General features: G+C 41.9%; 1 protein-coding gene across 5 annotated transcripts; it reads left to right on the top strand.

The window, feature by feature from the left end:
* Positions 1-170: 170 nt before the first annotated feature.
* On the top strand, positions 171-11,000 carry LOC105025183 (proteoglycan 4). 5 transcript variants are annotated; one of them, XM_020053732.2, is made up of 7 exons: positions 171-408; positions 681-745; positions 1,989-2,731; positions 2,843-2,873; positions 3,023-5,272; positions 5,441-5,813; positions 6,727-11,000. In XM_020053732.2, the coding sequence occupies exons 1-7, from the start codon at positions 374-376 to the stop codon at positions 6,728-6,730; spliced, it is 3,501 nt and encodes a 1,166-aa protein (XP_019909291.1). In that variant the 5' UTR covers positions 171-373; the 3' UTR covers positions 6,731-11,000. The 5 variants fall into 5 exon arrangements, 4 of the variants coding, with proteins under 4 accessions (XP_019909291.1, XP_019909289.1, XP_019909290.1 ...); XR_002197858.2 differs by lacking the exon at positions 171-408 and having other exon boundaries at positions 617-745; positions 6,727-6,860; positions 8,264-11,000; XM_020053730.2 differs by lacking the exon at positions 171-408 and having other exon boundaries at positions 617-745.
* The last annotated feature ends 8,182 nt before the right edge of the window (positions 11,001-19,182 follow it).

Here is a 19,182-nt window from a genome sequence, read left to right on the forward strand (position 1 = left end):
ACTTGATTGCTTTATGCACTGCCGTGTTTGTTCTTGCTTCGCGATGTTAAATAAAAAATGTTAGCAAATAAAATTCATAATTTCTCAACGTTGAATATTTATATTGTTTGGTGTTCTCGTCTCTTTTTGTTTAGCATAAAGACAATAAGTATGATAGGGAATTTATCATCGACGCCCTCCACGGAAATGTCCATTTGGCCGTCGTCTTTCAAAGCTTGTGCAGAAGGTGATCGCAAAGATTACAGTATGAATATTGCGCCGAGTAATATGAAAAAAAAGCAGCTCGAGCATATTTTGCATTTTTTGAAGAAATGTACCGTTGATGATGTCACATATTTTTCTAATTAATTTCACATTAGTTTGTTAAAACAAGATGAAACCAAGACATTATCGACAGGAGAAAAATAGGTACGTTTGCACAGACATATTGGTTTAGAGGGTATTTTCCCAGCAACAAGTCATCGCTGACGACCGTCCTAGACTGTCTTGAAGCAGGGTTAGTTAGCTAATTCACAGCAGTTGTGTGCACTAGTTGAGCTAATTTATAGCTAACGTATCAAAACTCTGCGCTAACTAAAATCCCAGCAAGCAGGAATTACGTTTAGTAACGCGATAAACATGAATACTGTAGCAAGGAAAACTGCTAAAAAAAGTTTAAGAAAACCACTGCTTTTTCCTAGGTCCCAGGTTGATGACAGAGACGATGTTAGCGCATGTTCAATGTCAGGGCTGGTTCAATGTCGAGGTTGGTGAGGATTTCAAATATGTACCGAAACAATGCAAGTCATGTTTTTGAGACAACATAAAATATGTATAGTTTTACATCTACAGTCAATGAAATCCAGATTTGTTCGGTGATGTGACAAGTATATTTATTCCAGCACTTTCGATTTGAATTAATTTCAGCGGGTTAAAGAGTGCAGACTGTCAGGTTTGAAATAATTTTTTCATCCTTATCATCCAAACACTACTGCACATTTTGTATATAGTACGTACCTTATTTTGGTGTACCAAATCAATTTGGACTGTTTATTATTTACAATAAAGTAATTTAGGTAGCTAACTAGCTAGTCTTTCTTTGTGTTCAATGATTGACTGAAGTTTGCATCAACAGATTTTGGGTATCTGCCCTTGTGATGCTCTGCCAGGTCTGTACCATATACCTAATTGGATTCAGTTGTGGTGATTGACTTTCCCCATTTTAGCCCTTAAAAACTCCTTGGTACGCAGTGGGTTTGTGGTCACTGTACTGCTGCACCATGAAGCGCTGTCCAATAACTTCAGAGGCATTTTGTTGCATCTGAGCAGACAAGATGTCTCAGTAAACTTTACAATTGAGCTTGCTGCTGCTGTCAGCAGTTACATAATCAGTGAGGACAAGACATTTCTAGTAGCAGCTATACATGCCCAAACCTGACACCCCAACCGTATTTCACAGATGCAGTGGTACTCGAGTTACTTTGTTGTCCACAATTTCGTCTTGCAATGACTGTTACATTTTAATCCTTTTCACATCTTCTCGCAACCATTTTCCAGAACTTTTAGGACATCCCGTTTAGCTCACCAGTGCTTATTTTCTTCTTAATATACCAAATAGTTGCAGCAAACATGTCAGTGTTCGATATATTCTGATTTATCAGCCAGCTTAACTTGCATTGACAATTCTTTGGCCTTTATGTTGTCAAACACCAGCAACAGACTCAAAATGACTAGAATCAAGACTCGATTTTGACAGCTCACAGCTGTAAAGTCAATTGTTGAAATGTTTTTAATTGCCTGAAATGAGCGATTTGATGTACAAATGTCTGTATGGTTCATTTGATAAAGATAAGTTACAGTTTACAGTCTGCACTCAGTCCAACTGCAGTCATTAAATTATTTCTAATCCAAAGTGCTGGAATACAGAGCCCCCCCCCTGAAAGAAACATTGACAAACACGATGGAGTTCACTGTAGTTCTCTTATTGACATCCAACCTTTTTTATCCAGCATCCCCACCCCCAAGTCACGTAGGAGATGGTTCGTTTATGGACCTCCCTCAGACCACTGCACCCCCACCCCACAGCCTCAGTAGTAAGAACCCCCTTTCTCAACCCACTCTCTCAGCCAAGACCAAGATATGTATGCCGGTGCAAAATACCTGGAAAGGAGAGCCTTATGACAAGCCTTTGCTCAAATACACAACAGCCCTCCCTATTGGTAGGCGCCACTGTAGATCTCATCCAATTCAACCACTCATCCCCAACTCATCTCCAAACCTGACTAATAAAAGGGTGAAGTTCAAAAATCCTGAGGCCACCCTACATCTTATTCCAGCATGGCCAGATTTAGAGCAGTTCACACAACAGACACCCACCTCTGGAGGTCAGTTGGTTAGACCACTAACGCGCAGACCACCATCACGCAAGCAGCCCCAGTCTGCAGACCAGAGACATCTGGATGCTATCTGCTCACACAGCTCCCTTACTACGGGGGAGGCTGTTGGAGGTGAGAATAGTGGAGGGGGAGGAGATAGGGGCTTCCTGTCCCGCTCTGTCAGAGATCTGCTGTTGCTTACCTCCAGCTCCGATGATGACACAGACTTTGAGTCTCCTTCTGAGCCTCTGTTCCGATGCCCCACCCCAGCCTACCTCACCCGCCGCTACCAGAACAGCTTAAAATGGTACCAGGCCGTGCGAAGTGAGAAGAAGATCGAACGTCACAATAAAATGCTTCAGCAGCTTTGTGACGAGGTAAATATCACTGCACACTATTTAACTTTTAAGTGCAGGCCTGTAACCATTGGAACCAATTAATATATTGGCCATAATACTGGACCTTTCTCTGTCTGTTTCTTTCCTTAGGGGACATCAGATAGGCCTACTGCTGAAAAAGGTAGACTTCTTTTTCCACAGAGTTCAATCATTCAGTCCTTCGTTTAAAGGTCAATGGGTAGTCAATCCGCTCTTATCTGTGATTGCCTTGTTTTCCCAATCTTGCTCTACTAATAATAATGACCTGTTTCCTGCCCTTTCATTTGTCAGCAGACCCCTCTGGTGTCCAGGCGAGACACTCCGCCCTTCAGGGTGCTGGGGAGGGGTCGACCATCTGTAAACAGGGGGGGAAGAGGAAAAGGAGCCTGCTGTTGGGGAAAAGGGACCTCCCTCCCAGCCGGGTGAGGAGATGGGACCGGCGGTCATGGCGGAGAGAGCTAGACAGCAGCTCCTCGGACTCCCCCGCATCTGATTCCATCATCGTGCTCAGTTCCGCCTTCTTCCCCCCTGCTGCTACCAGCACTCCCCCTGACTCTTCTCCTCTTTCAATGACACCTTGCAATACCCTACTGCTTTCCCATTCCTTATCACTCAGTACGCCTTCCAGTTGCCCTAGCACCCCACTGTACCCTCACTCCTTCACCTCCAGTGCCCCTGGCACACCGTTACAAAGTGATCTGACATCCCCAGTACGCACCAAGTCATTCTACTCCAGTGCCCCATGCACCCCACAACATGCGATCCTTTGCAGGGACAGGAGCAACATCTCAGGAAATAGGACTACATGTTGTGGGCTGGAGAGATGTCCGACAGCAGCTAAAGAAACCAATCCCCCTCTAGGTATTTTCAATATTAATGTGGACACAGTGAAGACAGAGGATTCTGAGATGAGTAGGAGCAATGAAATGAAGACTTCAAGACCAAACGAAATGGGTGGGAAAGGTTCTCCTATCAGAGCTAAGACTTTTGCACCGTCAGACACCAGTCCCATTTTGAAAAAGGAAAATAGTCCACATGCTGACCGACCACTGCGGAAACCAATGGAAACCTCAGCTGGTGCTTCTGCGCTTGAGGCAGACCATGGGATCCTCATTCCAGGAAGGAAGCTAACACTCACCCCCATCTTTTCCAACCCTTGTCATGTACCAGAAACCAGAAAGAGAAGTCCACATAAAAGCCCTAAGTCTCCTCAGGCAACCACAGCACATCAAAAACCCAACTCCCCTCAAGATACAAAAAGTTCTAAGAAAATTCCTAAAACCAGTGAATCACTTAAATTAACACTTTTGTCATCTGAGAAGCAGACAGACAAAACACAGTGTAATTTTATGGAACTACCAACACCTCAGATTGTTGTCAGTACAGCTGGAATTGCAGAGTCACAACATGTTATACCCACAAAGAATATAGAATCCCAGAGTGCTGGAGGGAACCGGCCATCCAACAAGACTTCACCTTCCTCTGACCCTCTTCTTAAAGGGAAAGATTCTGCAAACACAGCTTCTCTGCAAAAGCCAAAGGAAGATAGAGGAAGGAATGAGAGACCTCCCTTCCCTGGCTTTAGAGACTTTAAGCAGGCATTTAAAAGCCTTTTAGAGCAGAGGCCAGTGGTGGCTAAACCTCCCAGAAAATCCAATATAGCTCTGAATGACATACAGGGGCAGTTTAAGACCCCCTCTCCCAAGACCTGTTCCCTCAAGACTTCCTCTCCAAAGACCATCTCTTCTAAAACCTCCTCTCCCAATACTTCCTATCCCATGAACTCCTCTAATAAGACCACGTCTCATAAAACCTCCTCTCCCAAGACTTCCTGTCTCTGGAAGCCTCAGAGTAGAGGTCTATTCAGAACTTTCCAGGATCCCAAGATCCAAATTCCCATTCAGAATCAGAGCCCTTCTATCCGGCCCACCTCCAACAATAACCCAGAAGAGAAGCCTCCAGCATCAACCTCAGTTCTGGGCAGGAGTTCAGAGTTGAAAATGAGACAAGCTTTCCAGCAACAGGATACACCCAGGCCAAAGAGTTACCCCCCCAAGAGCAAACCATTCGAGATTTCCCCAGGCTATATAGGTACTCCTTTTCAGGGAAGTACCCCCATCTCTAGGGGTTTAAAAACCTCACATGGCTGTCCATCGAGGACCAGGAGTTCTCAGAGTAATGCCTCATATTCTGCCAGAGCACGTTGGGAAAGAGAGGACAGAGAGAGGGAGAGATGGCAGAGGGAGCGGTCCCCCGCCTCACCTCGACAGCGTTACCAAGCATGGGGCCCAGTTCCACAGCCAACATGGGAGAGAAATCCTAAAGAAGGCTTGACAAGATCTGGGAAGGAAAAAACTTCTAAAAGACAAGATGACTTAAAAATGAAAGTCCAAACACCACTTTCTCAAAAAAAAACCACCACTCACAAGAGTTGTCCAAATGTACCCTCACCGTGCCAGTATCCGCCACCGGCCAGAAATGGCTCAGATTCACGCTCCAAAAACACCAACGGCACCCGCTTACCCACGGCCCACACTAAATGTAAGTTAATATGGATTCAGTATAGATGTTTGTTGATCGTGTAATAGCAATCAGACATTTTCTAAATCTGTGTGTGATGTGGTTGGCATGGGTGAGGAAATGCATATGCCATTTATTACTCTGTGTTCATTTTGAATAGCTACTTGTACATTTCCCCGTTCTCTGTAGCTAAAGTACCAGGAGAGAGGACATACAGTCAGCACATCAGACTCCCCTCTGTCCCACAGCAGTTCCCTCACCAGTCGCTCCACCCCAGATCCGGCCCCAGCAGTCCAGAGATTATCCATGCCATTGTGAGTGTGATCGGGTATCTGCTTGGTGTTCCACCCACCTCCATCCCCGGCTTCTGCCCTTCACTTGAAGACCCCAGTGCCTCGTCCACCCCTGACCCATCCGCTTTTCATTTGGAACCCAGCCAGCACCCCTTGATTGAAGAGCTACGACTCCTCAGGCAAAGACTCAGTAAGACTGGGCCAGAGGTCAGCACTCAGCCAACACCCAACGCCCATCACACCAAGCCGTCTTACAGACCACAGGACAGGTAAAAGACGGCAATTAGTGATTGCACTATTCTGCTCACTTTTTAAAAATGTTTTGCTGCTCTTTTAATAAAAAAAAAGCATTGTCTTAAGGTGAAAACAGGGGAATGGGAGATCTGCAGTCAATGGAACCACCACCAAGTAATAATCCAGAGATGTGAGACACTCGTGGGCTGTATCCGCACAAAACATACACACAAAGCCCCCATGTGGTGCATATAGACTGTAGCCTCAGAGGACCACACTTTAAGGACTACAAACCATGAGTGGTCTTCATATCCCATTTGTTGGGGTATTTACTTTCCATACTAAAGTTATTGAAATAACAGAAATTAAAATAAGAATGAATAGTTTGAGATTGGAACTGCTAACCCTGGTCAGTTAACTGGCAGACACATTATGCTAAATGGGGTGTGTTCATTCCACCAAAGAAAATGTTTGGTTTCATAATTAGGAAGGGAAATCCTAACATTTTGTCCAGGAGAATATTTTTGATTAAAAAGTGGCTCAGGCAGTTAAAAGAGGGTTGGATCCAGAGCGAAACATCTCATAAGCCAATGTTTTCTAGTTAGGTAAGGGAGGGTGGGATGACTGCAAAGGGACTCATTCTAGAATGTACAGATATAAATACCCATTGTAGAACAAACATGCCTCTTGGACATAGACATTATGTGAATACAGGAGATGTGATTCCTAATTCTATCTGACACATTTGTTAATGTCTTACAACAGAAGACCTCTCTACGATAAAGTAATAATCGGGACATGTGTCTCACTTTCCGTACAGTCACTCTATTAATATACCTATAATGGCTCCGGTTCACAAATTACCCTAGAAATTATTTAAATCGGGGCACTTGTTCTATTAATTCTTATTTTCTATGATATTGTGTTTTGAATTCCCTGTTGGGACAGATGAAGATGAAGATAGTATGCTGTAATGCTGAGCTGCAAAGAGTCTAAGAGCAGTTGTCCAGAGACTGACAGACCTGTGGATACTGGAAAAAGTTCACCAAAGATGTTCACTTCAACATGTGCTCGAATACTTGGTTTGTGTTTCTAACCCTTTATCTGACATGAATAAGGATAAAATATGCCCAGCCAGATACTTAATAGAAATATGTTTTCCTTGAGGACTGACAAACTAGTTCTTTGTTTTTTTTATAATGGATATGTTACTACTTGAATTTGATTATTGCACTGTGCATGCTGAATGTTGTTCTTGTGACCACACGAGGGCGGTCTCCAGCAAACCTAATATTGTCATGACTCCTAGTCATTTTGAAATGTACAGATTTTGAATAATTTTTATGTGACTGAACCTCTACAAAACATACAACATTGAGGAGTATAAATCTTTGAGACATTTTGTTTAGATTTCCTTATGGTGATAATCTACCTGTTTGCTTACCCTACAGATTAGACAAACCCTTTTCTGAAGTTCCTTTATTATTATTTTATCTCCAATCATTTTAGTGCTACATTCACATGCACTGATTTTACTAAACTCTTTATAAAACACCAAAATCGTTATGCGTAACCCAGCATATTTGACTGTATATTCCAATTTTTCTTGAACACTAATTTTGTTTGAAGACTTTTACCACACCAATTAAAAATTCCAAATATACATTTACGGTGACATACCATGAGAACCTTGACTCATTCCCGTATAAGGCCAATAAATCACAAACCACAACAGATTACTTATTGCTATTGTAAATCTCTTACCAACAGTTACAACAGTAAAAAGTTATATGATGTCATATCTGTAGTAAATGGTCACACACACTACTTCCTCAATTAGACTTTGTTAAAAACAACTAATTAATTTCTTCCTGCATGATGACCTTGTGTTTTATGATAATAGTCAGAGAACGTTACTCTCCATCTAAGCTAACAAACAAATCAAGATAAATGAATGGGCCGCATTAGAATCATTGGACTAAACATTATAAAATAAAAGAAGCAAGTTCATATCTGTTGAGCATGTGAAATAATTCTAGGTCTTCGCTAAATACATAATTAAGCCAGTCTGTTTCTGGCCCCTCAAAACAAATTATAGCCCAAGTTCACATCTTGTTCCAGTGTGCAGAATGCCACACTAAAGACGTGCCAAGAAGCCACGTTCCTTTGGGTAAAAGTGACAAACCAAAAATTACATAACCTTTTTAAAAAAAGGGTCACGGAGAGTCCTCCAAAATTGTATGATTTGATGTGGTGCTAGTATAGTGTGGGTTAAGGACAAACATGACAGAACTTTCCAGCAATAAACCTTGAATTTTACCACTTTCCTTCGAACCTACAGAAGACCAACATATTTTTTTAATTGAAAGGGATCCTCACAGAAGCTGACAAGAATGGTTCCTTTTCAGAAAATGTGTTGGCATTTATTTTCAATGACAGTCCCCTTATAGCCTGATTTTCTTTTCTTCCAAATGCGCCATAATAGGGGAGACGTGCGTCTCACTCCTAGGCCTGGAGATCATGGAAATGACCACTGGCCAGGGATCGGAAGCTCTACTGACACCAGAGCCATGGTCAAAGGCAGGCCGTGGCCTGAGAGGGAATCCCACACATGGCCCAGACCCACACATCTAACGGTGCCATGGATGCTGAATACAATCAATCCAAAAGGTTAGGAAACCTGGGGAGATAAACCACACGTAGTGACAAGAGGTGACAATTGCTTTAAAACCACAAGCTGTCAGAGAGAGGTAGCTTGTCCCACCTTGTCTGACCAGAATATGCTGGCCCAACAGGGAGCATTGGAACCATTTAAGTGCTACAAAAATTGCCAAGAGCTCTGGGTAGTTGTTTTGGTACGCATTCTAAATCACCAACAACATCCCCCCTGACTGAGCCACTGTTGCACGGAGCCCCGTACTCCATATGAGAGCCGTCTGTGATTGAAAGTTAGAGATGCAACGCCCAGCCCAAAGGAGCCCCTATAAAAGTAACTGGAGATCCCTCCATTTGGTCAGTTCCATGAAGAGCAACGGGGACACCGCCTGAGCACACAATGAATGTGCCATGACCGGTTCAAGAGTTTGGCCCACAACTAGCGCCAGACTGGCCGTATACATCACAGCCAGAGAGGGAAAACGGCCACCAGAGAAGCCATCCTGTCGAGGAGATTAAAGGTAGTCACAAAGCACACAGTCCCAGAAGGAAATTAAGAAAAGGAATCACAAAATTCAAATTCCCATCTGAACAGATGCAAACACTCAGAGCCCAGTGCACTGTCAACGGCTGGCGGAACTCCAATACTATCAGCCAGTCGTTCCAATATGCAGGCACTATAATCCCTCTGAGTGTTAACGGAGACCGAGCTCGTCAGAACTTCCAAGTGTAGGTCTCCCCAGTTGTTGACCAGAAACCAAAGGAGCAGAATGGGTAATAGACAGGCATGCATGTTACACTCTCTCCCTCGCTTCTTGCTCCTGCAGTTGAGCGTGGAGATCACCCAACCCATCACTGAAGGATGAGGTGGGGGATATAGGCTGTCCAACAAAACCCATCTGTTACGTTGAAGGAGATGCAACAACCTAAACAACCTAAAGACAACCTAAAGCAAAGTTGCTGAACAACTGTCAACGCCATGCTCTGTCGATAGCTGAGACAGCATCCTGGGAAAGACAAATAGTAATGTCAGTAGTAGCCTGTACGAAGTTGCAAGCATGGGAGACCAGCCACCGTAACGCCATTAAGTTTTGCGAACAACTCTGTCTGGTATATCTTGGGTATGGATACAGTGCGGGGCGAAAGTACTTCAACGGCCTGCAGAGTATAATTCCCTGAGCTGGTCACACACAAACCTCACACGGTCAGGAAGAAAAGATGGACCACAAGGGGTCGCATGCCCAGCTGGTGGTAACATATCTACTAAACCGGTTGTTATTGCAAACAGCTTTAGGAAACCTACAGATGGGAATAAACAGTTTCCATCATAAAAGGCTGAAAGAGTACATTTCTCATGGGCAATTCCAAAGAGTCTGCAGAATTTACAGTCAGAAAACTAGAGAGTAAAATCTTCAGAGTTGGAGAATCACTTCTTGTCAATGAAAGATACTTCTTCTGAAATAAGCAGGTTTAAGGGCCAACCCAGGCTTTGGTCTGTTCACACTGCTGCCGTCTGGTAGATGCTACTGGAGCATTGCGGCACGCACCTCCAGACACACAAACAGTTTTTTTCCCTCAGGCCATAAAGGCTCCTCAACCAACAACACTGATTCATGATCATACTGTTCACAGATGAACAATACAGATGCTCTGATGTCTTTTCAGGTTCTTTCAATGTACACTAGAATATTCCCTCATGTGCCATTCATAAGCACATTATAGTCATTCATACCCCTTCACACAATATTGTGCATTTTCACAGTCCTACTCAACCTGCTAGTTTTTTTGTTATGTATATTATTGCCATACTTGCCATATCTATAACATTTAATACTACTACCCATTTGCTGCTAGTTTATAGTACTCCTTTGAAATTGCTGCTAGTTTTACAGTGTTGTGTAAATTAACGCTTAATATTTTCGCTATATATTTTGCTTTATAGATTTTTCTTAATTCTTACTATATAGATGTCAGGTGCCTTGTCACAAGAATTTCATTGTGCAGGATGATGCTGTGTTATTTGGTACATTTGATAAATAAACTTGAAACTGAAACTAAAATGAATTGACAGGATGCAGCAGAGATGTTGGAGAGCGGAGGTTTTGGAGAAGCACCATTGAATCTCAAGTCAATAATTTCATTAACTGCAAAATTACTCAGGTCATCTACATATTGGAAGGTAAAAGAGACACATTTAAGTATGCCATAAGGGTATGCAACAAAGACTAGCCCATAGCATGACTACAAGTCATTACACCATGGCAACTCTGCCTCACAACAAGTTATGGGGATTGAATAAGTTCCTGCTTAAATTTTAAGGGCCAACCATAAGAAAGGAACATAACAAAGGAAGCATTTTTGTCATTACAAACTACAGGCCACTAAGTATCCTGGTTTGATAGTATGAAGATATGGATTCCTCTATATTTCTGTTGGGTCCTTACTTGTCCTGAAGATGTCATCTTGCAATGTTGCTCTCTGCTCTGTTTATTAATTACTGCTATGTTTATTAATTACATCAAGTCTCTACTCTCACTGTGTTTTTTACAATTGGATGAAATGTTAGAGAAAATAAACCTACATTACTGATGAAACAGTATGTTTTTTGTTCATTGCAGTGAAATATGAAAGCATTTCATTGGTAATTAAGGAGTGAGAATTAAATAGTTCTGTCTTCTTGCATCCATTACTTTCCAGTGGTTTTTATTTTATTAAAACTGTTGAACACTCTACATTTCTATATTATTGCATTATAAATGTATCAATTGGTACATTTCCCTGATGTACAACGTCATATAATCTAAACTAAGTGTTACTACTATGACCTTTGTGTATGAAATTGGTCACATCTTTCAACTCTTAAGTCCAATCAAAGTTTAAAATACTATAAGAGAATTTTATTCAGTCACCAATACAGGAGTGGACAAACATTCCACAGGCCACAATCAACAACCTGATCATCTGTATGCAAAGGAGATGTGTTGCACTGAGTGAGGCAAGTGGTGATTGGTTAGATACTGACTGGTTTTCAGACCCCCCCCAGACCCCCCCCCCACCAATACAGTGAAACTGCACATTTTAGAGTGGTCTTTTAAGGCACACCTGTGCAATAATCATGCTGTCTAATCAGCATCTTGATATGCCACACCTGTGAGGTGGATGGATTATCTCGGCAAAGGAGAAGTGCTCACTAACACAGATTTAGACAGATTTGTGAACAATATTTGAGAGAAATAGGCCATTTGTGGACATAGAGAAAGTCTTAGATCGTTTAGTTAAGCTCATGATAAATAGGGGCGAAAACAAAAGTGTTTAGAATTTTGTTCAGTGTATGTAAAAACAGGCAAAACATGTCTTATATTTCATATGGGATTCACATTCAACTGTAGGTTATAACAGAATGGCACAATCATAAAACAAAACATGGCAACAAAGAAAGAATTGTAATACTTGTCTGTGAGGCCCCAGATTCTTGCAGGTGGTATAGCTGCCCATTTGTCTTGGCAAAATGCCTCTAGGTCATGCAAAGTCTTTGGTCGTCTTGCATGAACCACATGTTTGAGATCTCCCCAGTGTGGTTTCATGATATTAAGGTCAGGAGACTGTGATGGAAACTGCAGAACCTTCACCTTTTTCTGCTGTAACCACTGGAGGGTCAACTTGGCCTTGTGCTTAGGGTCATTGTTGTTTTGGAAAGTCCAAGAGCGTCCCATGCGCAGCTTTTGTGGATAAGAATGCAAATTGTCTGCCAGTATTTTCTGATAACATGCTGCATTCATCTTCCCATAAATTTTCACAAAATTCCCCGTGCCTTTAGAGCTCACACACCCTCAAAACATAATTGAGCCACCACCATGCTTCACAGTGGGGATGGTATTCTGTTCACTATAGGCCTTGTTGACCCCTCTACAAACATAACGCTTATGGTTGTGGCCATAAAGATCTATCTTGGTCTCGTCACTCCAAATTACAGTGTGCCAGAGGCTGTGAGGCGTGTCAAGGTTTCTCCCAAGGTTACCTGTGGGGTTTTCTTGGTATCTTAATTCTTGCAGAATTGGCTGAAATCTTTCTTCGTCTACCTGGCTTGGTATCATGAGATCCCTCAATTTTCCACTTCTCAATAAGTAATTGAACAGTATTGACTGGCATTTGCAAGGCTTTGGATATCTTTTGGTATCCTTTTCCATTGTTATAAAGTTCCATTACCTTGTTACGCAGGTCTTTTGACTGTTCTTTCTGCTCCCCATGGCTCAGTATCTAGCCTGCTCAGTGCATCCATGTGAGAGCTAACAAAGTCATTGACTATTTATACACAGACACCAATTGCAATTTAAAAATTGCAATCTCTGGCTCTTGTTCGTGAGTGAGGAGATAATGGAGCGGGAGATTGGCTGGAGAATCTGAGCAGCGGGGGCGGTATTGCATTCGCTCCGTTGTGAAGAAAAGAGAGCAGAGCCAGAAGGCAAAGCTCTTGATATACCGGTCAATTTTTGACCTTGCTATATTACCAGTCAAAAGTTTTAGAACACCCCAAATTTTTCCTGTTTTTATTGAAATGTAAGCAGTTCAAATCCAGAAATGGTACAAAGGTAAGCGGTAAACTGACAGGTAAAATAAAAAACATTGATTGGCTGTAGATTGTCTTTTATTTAGAGAAACTGCAAAGACAGGCAACGTGTCAGTGAGTTCAGTTTCTTACACCACCAAAAGGCACTTGAAAACGGGAGGAAAGATTGACAGAAAGAGGTCTAGCACACCCAAAGCCAAAACAGAATCCGATGACTTTGAGAGTCAACAGCTTGCGCGATAGCCGTCTCACAGGACAACAGCTTCAAGCACAGCTTAACACTGGTTGAATTATGCAGGTTTCGGTTTCAACTCTGAAGAGAAGACTATGAGCTGCAGGTTTGACAGGTCAAGTGGCAATAAGAAAACCATTGCTAAGATGGCAGAATTAGAAAAGGTGGCTTTTCTGTGCCATGATGTACCACCGGTGGATTACTGAATGTAGCAGCCCTTGGTACTTCAAAATATCACAGAAGAGTCTAGCCGGGTGCTAAAGGTTTATTTCTGTTTCTGTTGCACCTTGTGACACTGTGAAAACTTTGTTACAAAGCGTTACATCAAACGAAACAAATGTATTCAGTCATTTACAAAGACACGCATCACATTCCCACATAGCATATTAGCTTGGCATATACAGAACGAAGTTGGCTACATCTTATATACAGTGGGGAGAACAAGTATTTAATACACTACCGATTTTGCAGGTTTTCCCACCTACAAACCATGTAGAGGTCTGTAATTTTTATCTTTGGTACACTTCAACTGTGAGAGATGGAATCTAAAAGAAAATATAAAAAATAACATTGTATGATTTTTTTTATAATTATTAGAGTATTATTGCATGACATAAGTATTTGATCACCTACCAACCAGTAAGAATTCCGGCTCTCACAGACCTGTTAGTTTTTCTTTAAGAAGCCCTCCTGTTCTCCACTCATTACCTGTATTAACAGCACCTGTTTGAACTCATTACCTGTATAAAAGACACCTGTCCACACACTCAATCAAACAGACTCCAACCTCTCCACAATGGCCATGACCAGAGAGCTGTTTAAGGAGATCAGGGATGTCCCAAGGCTGGGATGGGCTACAGGACAACAGGCAAGCAGCTTGGTGAGAAGGCAATAACTGTTGGCGCAATTATTAGAAAATGGAAGAAGTTGACGTCAATCTCCCTCGGTCTGCATCTCCATGCAAGATCTCACCTTGTGGGGCATCAGTGATCATGAGGAAGGTGAGGGATCAGCCCAGAACTACATGGCAGGACCTGGTCAATGACCTGAAGAGAGCTGGGACCACAGTCTCAAAGAAAACCATTAGTAACACACTACGCCGTCATGGATTAAAATCCTGCAGCGCACGCAAGGTCCCCCTGGTCATGCCAGCACATGTCCATGCCCGTCTGAAGTTTGCCAATGACCATCTGGATGATCCAGAGGAGGAATGGGAGATGGTCATGTGGTCTGATAAGAAAAAATATATAACTTTTTGGTCTAAACTCCACTCGCCGTGTTTGGAGGAAGAAGAAGGATGAGTACAACCCCAAGAACACCATCACAACCGTGAAGCATGGAGGTGGAAACATCATTCTTTGGGGATGCTTTTCTGCAAATGGGAGGATGGATGGGGCCATGTATTGTGAGATCTTGGCCAACAACCTCCTTCCCTCAGTAAGAGCATTGAAGATGGGTCGTGGCTGGGTCTTCCAGCATGAAAACGACCCAAAACACACAGCCAGGGCAACTAAGGAGTGGCTCCGTAAGAAGCATCTCAAGGTCCTGGAGTGGCCTAGCCAGTCTCCAGACCTGAACTCAATAGAAAATCTTTGGAGGGAGCTGAAAGTCCGTATTGCCCAGCGACAGCCCTGAAACCTGAAGGATCTGGAGAAGGTCTGTATGGAGGAGTGGACCATATGATCTCTATAATTGCAAACAAAGGTTTCTGTACCAAATATTAAGTTCTGCTTTTCTAATGTATCAAATACTTATGTCATGCAATAAAATGCTAATTAATTACTTAAAAATCATACAATGTGACTTTCTGGATTTTTGTTATTAAAAATTACAGACTTCTACATGCTTTGTAAGTGGGAAAACCTGCAAAATCGGCAGTGTATCAAATACTTGTTCTCCTCACTGTACATACTCTGAACGACATTCTGTACAAACAAAACACACCTCACTCCACATACCAAGACTGCAAAGGTAAAAAGTGCATGATGAATTTAGTGAAAATCTTTATAGCCAACGTCGACAAGAAAATGTGTGGTTCAGTTGGTAAAGGCGTGAAAGATGCAAGTTTCTAGAAAACGTGAGCTGAACTAATTAAACTCTTGAACTCTTGGAACCTGTTGACCTCATGATCTCACAGCATGACTTGATAGTAGTCAATGAATTTTTGGCAATTACTATACCTATCCAAAATCTTCAGTAAATTGTGTGTGTGTGTGTCTGTCTAAGTATTATTTACTTTAAAGCTAAGGTTAGACTATGCCAATTTATGTGGACATTTACACTCCCACCAATCATGTTATGATTAATGAGTACAATGAAATAAATCTTGCATGATCCCTTAACTTTCATGACCACTAGAGCATAGACTTTTAATCCAACATTTTGGTTGGATAAAGTAAGGTAAATTAATCATTCTCCAACAGCACTACAAGCTTTTGTATAGGATGCTTGATTTTTGGAAGGTTTTGAGTGGTTTCTTTGATATTTTACAAGTTTACGGTCTGCCAATGGCACCTTTACACGACACACTAAACCATAATTTCACTTTGACACCTCAACTACTTGTCCTAGCTGCCACTGATTTCTAAGAACAATGTCGTCCTTGAGTAGGACTATGTCATTCACTTTGAGGTTGTGCCTAGGTTTGTGCCATTTCCGCCTAGTTGTGATATTTAGGTGATATTCCCTTTTCCAGTGACTCCAGAACTGTTCAACGAGGTACTGGCCATCTTTTCGTGGCATACATATCTTCCCTTACAAACCTTCCAGGAGGTGGGAGAGCTACCTTGCTTTTCATCAAGATAAAATGGTTTGGTGTCAAGGGTTATAGCGCATTAGGGTCACTGATTCGATCCACTGTCAATGGTCTGCTATTAACAATAGCCATAGCTTCGTAAAATTAAGTACGAAGGGACCCATCAACAAGCCGTTTAGGGCACTGGGCCAGTGTTTCATTCAGAATGTTAAGAATGGTGCGTATTTGACGCTCCCACACGCCGCTGGCATGGCTCGCAGAAGGGGCATTGAAGAAGAATTCACACTGGTTCTCAGCTACAAATACTTAAAGGGATTTGATGTCAGATTGCTTGAGAGCTGCCTTGAACTCATTTCTGGCTTACACAAAGTTTGAGTCTTGGACGCAGTATAGCTGGCAAACAGATCCTCTGATGCTGATGAAACACCTCAAAGCATTGATGAACTCGTTGGTAGATAAGTCTTCAAGCATTTTGATATGGACGGCTCTTGATGAAAAGACTGTATCTTTTGTACTCCTTGCGACCTGTTTTGATTAGGAAGGGGCCGAAACAATCTGTTAAAGATTCATTTATTACCCTATTCTTATTCTATCCATTATTCTGCAAATTAACTGTTTTAGATCAGGCCTTAAATTGCTTTAGACTGCTCATGGTTGCCACGTATAGAAGACCTAGTTCTTGCCCTGTTCTTAGAAGTGATTAGGGCCACAACCAAGGCGCCAGGCCTTGTTCAGTTGGTTTCAAGGTAAAGCTGCCTGTGTCTCCTCTGTATTCTTCTGTTTGTGTAGGACAGGGACTGGGGGTAGCTCAAATCAGGAGGTCTGTTAATTATGACCTAGAGCCATGGTTGCCATGACAGTATAGGGTTTTATCTTGTTTTCCTATTAGTATGACGACTTGTTTTGTATGTACTCATAGCATTAGAGAATATTCTGGGGGGCTGACAAGGAGGAGTATAAAGAGCTAGAAGCCATAATGTGTAATCAGAACAATTGTTATGACACTATTCTGTTGGTCTCTTTCTTATACTCTGTTTTGTGAAAGCAATTGTTCTCGTGGATCCACGTAATTAAACTTGAAATGATCTACTGTCATACCAGACTCTGAGAAGTTTTTACTTGTATATTTCGCAAACATTTCTTTCCACAAATCCATACCACAGTATGAAAATGGTGGTGAAACCTCAATGCGCTCTTTAGGGAGGTCAGCCATTTGTTGCTCTTCAAATGGTTGCCTGAGTCTTCTGCATTTCATGCAGTTATGAATTACTTTAGCAACAGATTTGCTTCCTTCAATTATCCAGAAGCCGTTTGCTTCCACCGACACGAAGAAGACCGTTCTCCAAGAAGGGGTTCAAGGCAAAGAGGACTTGAATTTGAGAGACTGTCCTCTTTGCTGAGGAGTTTAATCTTTTCAGGAAAGGTGTTATGGAACTATTTAACTAAGGTGCATTTGAGAAATGTCTGTCTTTCCATTGGGTGGTATGTAGATCTTTACTTTGATATTGACACACGTCTGTATGATATCAGAGGATTATTAGGTATTTGGGCCATGTCCTCCTGCCTAGATAAAGAAGGGTGTCAGTCTTTTGTTCCTCAGGAATGTGGTCCTTGGGGGGAGTAAGGTCAGTTGGCCCCTTTAGGTAAACACTACAGTAAACATTATGGCAGGAAGGATAAGGTGAGGGGACAGCCCGCCCTTTGGGTAAAGCCTTTGTGACAGAAGACAGATGGGCAACAACTTACCACACCCCTTCTCACTGTAATGAATACGGATTGTGCATGTATGGAATCAGAGACTCCTCCGACGATTATGTTGGTAAGCGTTTGACGCGTCTCTCGTATTTGCAAATAATATTAAAATGGTTAACTTGTGCTTTAAGAGTGTTGATCGATAGAATTACCATCACAAAAGGTTTGCTGCTTAATGAGTTTAGCTAGAACTTTAGTAGCTCTTGGGTATTCAATGACGGTCACGTGTTCTGTGTAGTGTTCTTTCCTTGACCCTAACCTTTTGATTCTTGCTACTACTCTGAGAAGCATTCTCCAGAAGGAAAATCTTTCCAAGCGATCCAGAATGTCTGTACGTTTGCTTGTTCTGGTAGTGAAAATATTAAACAATTTAACTCCAAGCTCACTAATAAGAAACTCTGTTGCAAGAGTAGGTCCTGCTCCCACAAAAATGTGGGACCCTTTAGCCAGTTTGAGGAAAGGATGTCCGGTGCATTAAGACCGCTGGAGGCATGGTCTGCGGGGTTGTCTGCAGTGTCAACATAATGCCACTGCTTGGGATCTGTGTTGTCTCTTATCAGCTGAACACGATTGGCAACAAATATGTGAAATCTTCGTGACTTATGGGATGGTAATTCCATCGATCGGAACTCTTAAAGGAGTAAGTACAGAGACAAAATTCTCTTGGCACAATTAACAGTTTAATTGGCAAATAGAGAGAGTACACAGGTTACCAAGTAACAGTGAATAATTTCTAAAGCATTTGGAAGTACATTCAATCCTTACAGAAGAATGGGTGGGGATAAGAATCTGCATGGTCATACCACAAAAACAAAACATGTTCCTTATCCATCCTACCCCGTCGTGTATATTCCTCTATCTGGTCCTAAAACCCCTTGGTCTGCATCTAACCCAATCCTGCTGAAAATGTATGTTAACATCGATCCCTCATACTTCCTTTCCCGCAGCACAACTAACATAATTTTTCTTATCAAAACATTGGGACTAAATACTTTAATCCATAAGAATACATTAGTTCAAGAAATGTCCATAACAATCCATCCTCTTGATACCAAATCAACCCTTTGTATCAATCCTTAAAAATGTACTCATTAGGATGTAGACTGTAACAAAACAGAACCCTTTAACAATATGACCCTGTTGATATCATTACCTGAATGATTAGAGAACGGAACAAGTCTGAAATGTCTGGATCCTCATTTACATGCTTCTAGACCATTACCTGCATTGTAAATCCAAGACCACATATTTTCAATAAACAGAACTATAACATAGTACAGCAAAATCTTTTATGTTAAAATCACTGGTCAAAGGAAGTAATTTCAGATGACACATATATCCAGACAGTATGGGGTAAGTTGTATCGACACATGAGTGTGTAAACACAATCACTGAATACATCCTTCAATTTGTTACTGGTACAACGTCCTCTTATGCCAATTG

This window comes from Esox lucius, chromosome 14 (genome assembly GCF_011004845.1).
Source record: "Esox lucius isolate fEsoLuc1 chromosome 14, fEsoLuc1.pri, whole genome shotgun sequence".
In the NCBI taxonomy this organism is placed as follows: Eukaryota; Metazoa; Chordata; class Actinopteri; order Esociformes; family Esocidae; genus Esox; species Esox lucius.